This window comes from Quercus lobata, chromosome 4 (assembly GCF_001633185.2).
Source record: "Quercus lobata isolate SW786 chromosome 4, ValleyOak3.0 Primary Assembly, whole genome shotgun sequence".
Lineage (NCBI taxonomy): Eukaryota > Viridiplantae > Streptophyta > Magnoliopsida > Fagales > Fagaceae > Quercus > Quercus lobata.
The window spans coordinates 93,663,475-93,673,604 of record NC_044907.1 but is presented as its reverse complement, the minus strand read 5'-3'; the positions used below and the strand labels follow the sequence as shown (position 1 = coordinate 93,673,604).

At 30.0% G+C, this 10,130-nt stretch overlaps 1 protein-coding gene across 2 annotated transcripts; it reads right to left on the bottom strand.

Annotated features, from left to right (window-relative positions):
• Window positions 1-1,638: 1,638 nt before the first annotated feature.
• Window positions 1,639-4,069, bottom strand: LOC115987580 (exopolygalacturonase-like). Of its 2 annotated transcripts, none has more exons than XM_031111160.1 (4): window positions 3,913-4,069; window positions 3,393-3,701; window positions 2,216-2,731; window positions 1,639-2,085 (listed from the first exon to the last, which is right to left on the bottom strand). In XM_031111160.1, exons 1-4 carry the CDS (start codon window positions 4,030-4,032, stop codon window positions 1,852-1,854), a joined length of 1,179 nt encoding a protein of 392 aa, XP_030967020.1. In that variant the 5' UTR covers window positions 4,033-4,069; the 3' UTR covers window positions 1,639-1,851. The 2 variants fall into 2 exon arrangements, with proteins under 2 accessions (XP_030967020.1, XP_030967021.1); XM_031111161.1 differs by having other exon boundaries at window positions 1,895-2,053.
• Window positions 4,070-10,130: the final 6,061 nt, after the last annotated feature.

Genomic DNA, 10,130 nt, shown 5'->3' with positions numbered 1-10,130 from the left:
GAATTTTAATTTTTTTTTTATAACTCTATTTTGAGAAAATCGAGTTTCAAAAGAGGGGCATTTCCCTAATTAGTTTGGGAAAGGGGGCAAAATGCTAGATTTTTTTTTTGAAAGGGGCATTTGCCCATTTTCTCCGCAAAATTAGGACCATAATGTTCATTCCTCGTTCTTTGGCCTTACACTCATTTACGTGAAAACTGTGTATGTCTCATTGTTTATACTTGGGCTCTTTAAATTACTTTGTTTTCTTTCTTTCTTTTGTCTATGTCTAAGTTAAGGATGATAAGTACGCAATGAAAAAAAAAAATGGAAGACAGTGGCTTTGCCAACCAGTCACAAGACAAAATGATTAATATTTTCAAATCTGTGTAGAATCCTTCCAAATTATATTCATTTCTATTAAAGAGTAATTGAAGAAATTATTATTAATTTTTATACTTGCTAAGATTTACTTGGAAATTATTCCATGAAAATTTAAAAAGTTATATATCGGATGAGCTTTTAGTGTTCAATTGAAGGTGGGAAATTTTCACCATGTGGTAATTAAACATTTCTTTCTACTACATGGGTAAATTTAATATGGTAGCTTTGCTTTGATATAAATGAAAGCTCTCTTGCATTCTCATATCTAGGATTGAATATTGGAGAAAATATTTATATTTGTTGTTACATTGTTGAATTTTCTTTCCTTCATAGTTTGTCTCTCTATTTTTAATCTTTAACTCATTGTTGTGATAAAGAAAACTTTGTCACTGAGTCATTAGATAGTTTAAGTAGGTTGATCTTGTTGTATATATAGGTATATACAAGGATAAGTTGTAATAATGATGTTTGAGTTTGGAGAATATTGTTTCATAAAGTGAAAATTCAAGTTCTGGAATTTTCTAAGTGAAAATTCGAAGTACAGCATTTTCAATCGATTGAAACTTTGGTTCGATCGATCGAAAATGGCAAGAAAATAATCCTGGAGTCTCTGGATGTCTTGATCACTGTTTCGATTCCTGTTTGATTGATCAAAAAGAGCACTCGATAGATTGAAAGTAATTTTCCACCGATCAAAAATCGTGAAACGGGATTTCTATAGAATTTTTTGGCGACTGTTCAGAAAGGTTGAAGAGATTTCAAGCCTTATTAACAATTTTATGAAACGTTTTAACTCTCTATACGTGCCTTTTGATGAAATATAACCCTATGGGTATAAATAAAGGCTTATGTTCACTTGAAAAAATAACTAATTCCACAAAATAGTAAGTTTGAGAAAAACACAAGAAATCCTGTGGTCATTCTCTAGAATTGCTATCTGTATAACCCAACATCTTGGTTGTATCCTAAGGACAACTTTGCGATAACCCTTTAGCAACAAAAGTGTTGGGGGGGGGGGGGGGGAATATTCTCTTAGGAAAATGATATAGTGCCTCCAGTTATCTATTTTTTGTTTGTATTTTGTGTTAACCTTGTTCTTCCATTATTACTCTGTGTAATATCCCCAACAGATCTTAGTGATGCGTTGCTACTAAACTAATTTTTAATATCTCAAAATATTTATGTTTCTTTACTCTAATTTATTTTACTTTTTCTTTATAATATATATACAACATTCTCCAAAATTCCCCAATTCAAAATAAATAACATCTATAACATAACATAATAAATACTATCTATTACAACACTACAAATCATAGAAGCTTTCAGCAAAAGACTGAACTTAAACAATTCAAAAAATAACTAAGCAACATTCCCCAAATTTTTTTTTTTTTAAAGGGAACATGCTGGATACAAGTAAATGAGATTCTATTTAGAATATAATTTCTATAACCTGTTTGTAGATAGTATTTCTTCATTCTACATTAGTTAAATTTTTTTGGTACAAGCAGAAGGGTTCTGCTTGCCTGAAACTGCAGGTCGAACGTTAACACAAGTGGAAGTAGCAGATCCACTTCCCTTGTATGCGAGATCAATGTCAGCAACCACCACCTGTTGGCATGGTACACTCTTACTGCAAACAAACTTCACAGCTTCCAATGTTGAAGAAGTTCCTGTAATGTTCTTGAAGCTAACATTGTTGATCTTAACATTAGAGGGAGACTGAAAACAAAAAAAACAAACAAACAAAAAATCCATCCAAGAATTTGATATTAGAATCTGTAATTTGTTTATCCTTTTTTTAACTTCTAACATCAAAATGTGTGTATATATTTGTGATATTTATAATAACCTCATTTGAGCATTGATTGTTTGGGCAGTAGTTTTGATCAATGAGGACAGGATTGCCAACATTGTCCATGATAACATTCTCGAAATGTATATCAGAAGCAGTCCCAGAAGGGGAAGCAGGCCATGTTTTGATTCTAACACCATTATTTGTATTGCTAAGAGTGGCACCAATAACTCTGATTCCTGAAACAGGTTGTTCGTTTTGGTACCTTCCAAGACTTCCAATGCTAATACCATGGCCAGGTCCACAAGTTAGTTGCTTAATAGTAATATCTTGGGTTCCATCACCAATGGAGATGCAATCATCACATGTTCCAATATTGGCATTGGTAATGTTGATCTGAGATGACCGTCCCATGTGAATTCCATCAGTGTTGGGGCTATCTCCAGGTGCAGTTATGGTAACATGTTGGAATTGCAAGTTCTTGCATTCCAAAAGGTTGATATGGAAAAATTTGCTGTCCTTCGATGTAATGTCTTGGACTATTGAATTAGTGATGAAGTTGAACCTTATATTCTGTTCATGATTACAAGTTAGATAAATTAAACACCAAATATGAATGCTCAAGTTTCATTTAAATATTCACCTAAAAAAATGTCATATTTAGTAAAATGCTAACGATTCAAAAAAAAGTACAAATTGGTTTGGTAATAAATTTTTTAGCATCATTAAATCAACATAATACATAGGAAAAATGAAAAAATTATAAGAAATATTATCACATAACAACTTACAACCTAATGTGTTAATGAACGTGGTTGGTACCACTTCAACAATATCATCTTATATAAATAATTCTTATCTTAAACCACATACACTTTGTCACAACTTGATGACATTTGTGATTGTGATTGGTGAACTATCACCTTCAGATTTGACCATAATTTTTTTCTCTATCACTCATAGTCACATTAGTGTTATGGCACAAAATGTTGTGTCCATACTCCATAGGCTTTCTCATATATAAATGTTGAATTACTTCTTTTGTGAGTTGTGACACATCACTATATAAAATTTATGCCAAATCATTTATATTATCTTTAGCATTCTCTAACATATAAATGCTTGAATTGCTTTTTAGTAATGGATAAAGCTTGTAAAGTTGTAGTGACTATATATATCTAAGTAGAAAATTATGGAAATGTAAATGCTAATTATTTTGATATTTAAATCTTACAATAGGAAGTATGTCGCAATTGTACTTTTTTGCACAATTATTTTTTTGCCATGCCAGTTGTCCTTGGCCATCAAAAACTCCGCCGCCTGACACAGTAAGATTGTCAATCCTTTCAAAAACGACCCAACCATCTTTCCCTTTGAAGGATTCAATGTCTGATGGGGCTTGTAGGGTGCCCTGAAGGTTAAACTCAATAGAACCTTTGCATGGACCCAACAAAGTCACTAAACCTAGTTTGTAAGTCCCTGTTGAAATCACAACTTTACTTCCTGCCACTGCACATGCAGCTTTCCAAGCTTGTGTCAAAGCCTAAACACATTATGAAAAATCAAAATCAGCATATTACAATTATTTTTCATGTTAATGTTTTATCAATTTGGTCAAGAAACCAATTGGGTTTTAGTGTAAATAGAGTTTGAACCTAAGTTCTCTTATATGATGTTAAAAGGCTTTACAAATTAAGTTGAACACACTTTTCATGTTAATTAAGTATGGTTAATTGCACTACACATATTTTTACCTGAGTGATGTCGCCATTAGTTTGTGCTCCATATGATTTAACGTCAAAGACCTGCCCAGCATTGGTGGATGTCAACAGCAATAGCAAGGAAACTGTTGCAATGCTAAAATTCTTTCCCATCTTATTGTTCTTCAATTATTTCCTTGCTATTGCCAATTTGTTGTACAGAATGTTGAATACCCCATTTGGTTTGAAGCTATTTATACTTCAATACGTGAGCTCACCACCATTGAGCTATTCAACTAATGTTAACTAATTTTATGATTGAATTATGCTAAAAAACTTAAGGGATTTAATTCACTTTGCCTTATTTGTCAAGCTCTCATTCCTTGAAATCATTCCCTGAAATCAAATCCTTGACACAAAAATGACCATTAACGGTTAACCAGTAAATCCAAATCCCTTGATTTTCTCATAGACACAAATGATTTTTAGCGATTAACCAAGTAAAAAAGTAATGCTAGAGATGCAAACTTTTTTACAAACTGCTGATATTGTGGGTGGTTATTGGTAAATGAAAAAGTGATGTTAATAATGAGCCTAGATGAAAAATCAATAAAAAGTTGGCCACATCAATAATTTATAAAAATATTATAAAATAGTTTGTAGCTGTAGCATTACTCGAGGTAAAAATATCAATTTTACTAAAGGATGGAATTGCGCTCGTATAATGCATACATTAAACAAAAATAAAATAGGAAGAAGTGTGGCTATATTTAGGCTGCTCTAATTTACTAATGCGTATTTATGATATATTTTTGCTAATTCACTAATGCTTGTTTTTGATCTTTATTTGGAATGCTAAAAATGGAGCATATAAAGATGGAAAAAAGAGGAGAAAAGGGGCATTTTTTAAAATTAATTATTAGTGTATAACCATGTGTATATGCACGGATATATTTAAAAACAATCACAAATATACACATATATGAGTTCAAATTATAATTAATATTAGAGTTACAATTGACATATTTTCTAAGTTATGAATTTTTTAAATTATGTAATAGTTTTTCATTATATATATATTTTTTTTTCTATATATATAAAATTTTAAATCTAAATAGATTTTGACTCTTCCGTTTTTACACCAAATAATTCACTTGTCCTAAAAATTACAAATTAGATAGGACATATGATGCATAATTGAACTCTAATTGAAATCCAATTTAAAATCAAATTGGATTTAGATTTTTCAATTTTTTCACCTAATAATTTACTTGATACAAAAATTTAAAAATTAGACGAGATACGTGACGTAAAATTGGACTCTAATTTAGAATCTAATTGGACTTTTCTCTAAATTTTGGCTTTAACTATATATATATACACACAAATATGACACATATATATTATCACAATTATGATAGATTTTGTTTTCAAAAGAAGGATAGCTTTTTTTTCTTTCTTTCTTTTTGGCCCCGTATTTTGACTTTGGATGAATTATATCAGTCCATAACTTTGAATAATAAAAAAAAAAAGGCCTTATATTAATATATATGTGATTAAGCGCTTTTCTTGCTAGAGTATATTAATTATAATTTAGTGATTATGTTAATTATTATATATTTTTTTGATAATTAGATAGTTGAGTGAGATTTTTTATTTTTTATTTTTCGAGTGTGAAATTTGAACTCCAAAGATGTCAACTAATTTAGTTACAATAGTATTAGCATGATTATATTAATTATCATATACTCAGAATAATTAATTAATTAATGTTTTTTTTTATGTCCATTTTTTAAAATTTTATTTCCTAAATGCAATTTCTTTCTTAATCAATTTGAATGTTGCGTGTGTAAATTTTATTTTGGACCTAAATGAGATTTTCTTCATATGCTCAAATACTTTATTTGATTTATTTGTCTCACCATCAAAATTATAATAATAATGTGGATGCTTGTAAAAAGACTAAAGGGAGAAAGAGAAGAGGCATGCCAAACTGTGGATGCTTTTTTTTTTTTTTTTTTTTTTTTTTTTTTCTTTGGCTTCTACATTGGGTGCTTGGCAAAGTGTAAACTTGTGCTAACATGGATTTTTTTTTGGGAAAAAATGCCACATGGAACTCGAGCATGGTAAACTCGAGTTCCATGCAACACAATACTCGAGCTTACCAAGTTCGAGTTCTTTGTAAATACAAAACTCGAGCGTAATGCTCTTTTTTTTTTCTTCTATGGTACTCGAGCGTACTAGGCTCAAGTTCCTTCTAATATGGAACTCGAGTTTGGCAAGCTCGAGTTCCTTATACTTTTTTTTTCCCCAATAGTCAACAAATAAATGTAAACATAAAAATAAGTAATTTTTTTCATTTGAACACACAAACATATGTTTTTATTTATTTAAATAGAAGTACTGTAAAATATAGAAATTTTAATTTCAAAATATTAGCCCCGTTTGGTAGAGTTGTTTAACAACTCATTTTTAATTTTTAAACAACATTACACACATTTCCACACACTTTTTCACCCACATGTATTTTAAAAAAATAAAAACAACATTATTCAAACTCTTCTATCAAATGGGCCCTAATTTTTAGGCCACTCATACCCCTTGTTAATTCATTTTTAACACACTCATCGGTTTCTAACTTCTCGGAAGCGTTATGATCAAATTATTTAAAATATTGGGGGTTACAATGAGAAATTAAAACATTAAAAGAAAAATCTCGTAGAAGCCCAGGGCTCTTTCGAGATTTTTCTGAATTGTTTAATCGGAGGGTCTACAGCAATGGCTCTTTTTCCAGTAAATCAAAATCTGAAAAAGCCCAGGGCTTTTAAAGTTTATTGCACAATTGATGATGAGAAAGTTGCTTTAGCAATTTTTTTCTTGATGAGTTGTACCACACCAAAAATACAACTCACCAAGAATACTACAACTCGCCAAGAAAAAAAGTTCCCAAAGCAACTTTTACATCATCAGCCAAATATTTAGATGTATTAAAAAATCTTTCACATTCCTCTTAGAAACACTGCAAGTCAAGAACTTACATATCCAGACATGGTAAGGCGTAAGTTCCTCTTTATACTTGAGTGGTCCACTCTTTCTGCAATACTTATCAATCATTTGACCATACAGTAATTCAGAACAAGATTGATAAAGTAACAATATGTAGCTTAAACTTCTTTCAGTGTGCCCATGGCTAAAAATGGAGTGAGATTTTTCTTTTACATGTTGTTCTAATTTATCATTGTAACCCCCAATATACCAATTTGACCATAATGCTTCCAAGAAGTTAGAAATTGATGAGTGTGTTAAAAAATTACATAAAGAAAAACATATGTTTGTGCGTTCAAATGAAAAAAATTATTTATATTTATGTTTATGTTTATTTGTTGATTATATATATATATATATATATATATATAAAAGGAACTCGAGCTTAGAAAAACTCGATGTCCATATAACAAGGAACTCAAGCTTGATATGCTCGAGTACCATAGAAGGAAAAAAAAAGAGCATTACGCTTGAGTTTTGTATTTACAAAGAACTCGAGCTTGGTAAGCTCAAGTATTGTGTTGCATATGGAACTTGAGTTTACCAAGCTCGAGTTCCATGTGACATTTTTTCACTAAAAATCCACGTTAGCACATTTTTTTTATGAAACTCGAGTGTTTAAAACTCGATGTAGACAACAAACTTGAGTTTCACTTACTCGAGTTTCAAAAAGTGGTACTACATATTTTGTAAACAGTGGTATATTGCTAATAATTTCCGCGAAAACAGTGGTATGTTGCTAATAATTTCCATGAAAAGTGGTAAATGGCCCGTAGGAAAGAATGGAACATTTTAGTTTATGAATGATGCCCCTCATTCCCCTAACTAAACCATCTCTATTCCATATCTAATTTTAGAGGTTATGAAAGCAACTTGGAAGGTAAGAGGACCTACCTAGCATATGTTTCGGAGGGACTGGGGAAGTCACAAGACTGGGAAATGGTCTTGAAATATCAAAGAAAGAATGGATCACTGTTTAATTTGCCGTCCACCATAGCAACTGCTTTTACTCACCTTAAGAATTCTGGTTGTCTTAGTTAACTCCAGTCACTCCTAGATAAATTTGGGGATGCAGGTCTCTCCCTCCACCCTTGTCTATAGTTTTCTATGTATTTTTAGTAACATTTCCAATTTCTCTAACAGTTATTTGGATATCTTGAATTTTATTTTATTTTTTTTCAGTTCCAAACAGTTTATCCTCTAGATATATATACTCATCTTTGTATGGTTGACAGTCTTGAGATGTTGGGAATCGATCGGCACTTTAGGAAGGAGATTAGAAGTGTATTGGATGAAACATACAGGAAATGTCATTTTTAGGTGATTGCACCAATTATGGTGTGCTAGATAGTCATTTTGAAGATTATAAATGCATACTATTCTCTTTAGTTAACTTTTCAAGCCAAAAATTAGTTTGAGTTTGTAGATTGCTTTTTGTTCTCTATTACTGCAAAAGATGACATTTGCCAACAAGCAGATTCTGGCTAGAGGGTGAGGAGGATATATTCTTAGATACTACCACCTGTGCAATGGCATTTCGAATTTTACGTGTTAATCGATATGATGTTTCTTTAGGTATAGACTTAGGGGCCTAATTATGGGCTCCGTAAAACTTGACTGACAAGAAAATATATTCTAAAATAACTCTTAATTGATACCTAACCATAACAGGAACTAATTTGACTTAAAAAGCATTAAAAGCACCTAAAAACACCTCAAAACAACGAAATAATAACCCTAAAAATTACAAATTAAATACCAAAATTAATAAATTACAATAATTAAATCGTAGATTCCGTCCTATATCATTAACTCAAAATCTTCCTTATAAACTTCAACAATCAAAATTTACAAAGAACCGTTCTTCTTCCTTTTTTCCTTAAAAAAAAAAAAAAAAAAAAAAAAAAAATTATTATTATTATAAAGTAACCTATGAAGTTATTCAAAATTTTATTTTATTTTTTCCTTAGTTTTTCTCAACAACCAAATGGAGACTAACCACTTTCTATATATTTGTTAATTTTGGCAACAAATTTTGTTTGAGCGTTTTTCTGGTATTGACTACAATTATATATGGACCGAATTTCTAGACTTAGACAGGCTTATATGGTTAAACTTAACCTAGTGTTGTCAAATTGAATTCCTTTTTGCTTTTTCTGAATGTAAGTGGAGGATTTTTCCCGGTATCTATATAGCAATGTGGAAATCTAGTATAATCATGTTGTTGAACAATTTTAGACTGATTATTAAATTCTACTAGCCATGGTTCCGCGCGATGTGCAGATAATGATTTAAGCTATTATGTGAAAAACTTATATAGAATATTCAAAATATTTTAAAGTAATAACATGAAGTAATGTTACAATAGCATGAATAGACTTTTGTTAAATTAATGATGTAATTCAAAATTAAGGGGATGGAGAATTTAAACTATAGAGAAAAAATTACATAAATTAGAAATTAGTTACTATGTGGTGTAATATCTTATCAAAAAAAAAAAAATGTGGTGTAAAAAGTTGATTGTTTGCTTAATCATTTATCTTTTTTGCTGAAATTTTTAATCATAATTTTTGTTTCTACATTGGCTTGGAGTTAGCATAAAAAATTAGTAATTTCTTGTGATTTTTTTTTTTTTTGAGAAAAATGTAAATGTTTAGTTGGCCTATGGAAATATCATCTAAAATTTATGATGTCACGTTTATGTTATTGAAGCCTAAACTTTAATGAGGTGGAGGCCTAAATAAGAGAGACCATGTGATTCTATCATGTGGCGCTTTATAAGAGTAATTTTTCATTTAGCTTTACACCTCAACTTCTTTACATATTTGGATTATAACAAAATTCATTAATAGGATGTCATTATTTTCACTAAGTGTTTAACTTACCACTATCATACTTCAATAACATAAACGTGACATCATAAATTTTAGATGATATTTCAATAAGCCAACTAAACATTTACATTTTTATCAAAAAAAAAAAAAAAAAAAACTAAAAACTAAACATTTACATGAAATTACAAATTTTTTATGCTAACTCCAAGCCAATGTAGAAACAAAAATTATTATTAAAAATTTCAGCAAAAAAATAAATGATTAAACAAACAATCAACTTATTACACACTTTTTTTTTTTTTTTTTGAGAAGATATTACACCACATAATAACTAATTTCTAATTTATGTAACTTTTTCTCTATAGTTTAAGTTCTTTAGCCCCTTAATTTTTT

Coding starts and splice junctions, on each gene's coding strand:
- LOC115987580 (XM_031111160.1), bottom strand. CDS start 4,032: ATGGGAAAGAATTTTAGCATTGCAACAGTTTCCTTGCTATTGCTGTTG. Junction 3,702..3,912: donor CTAATGGCGACATCACTCAG/GTAAAAATATGT, acceptor TAATGTGTTTAG/GCTTTGACACAAGCTTGGAA. Junction 2,732..3,392: donor ATTGCGACATACTTCCTATT/GTAAGATTTAAA, acceptor AATCATGAACAG/AATATAAGGTTCAACTTCAT.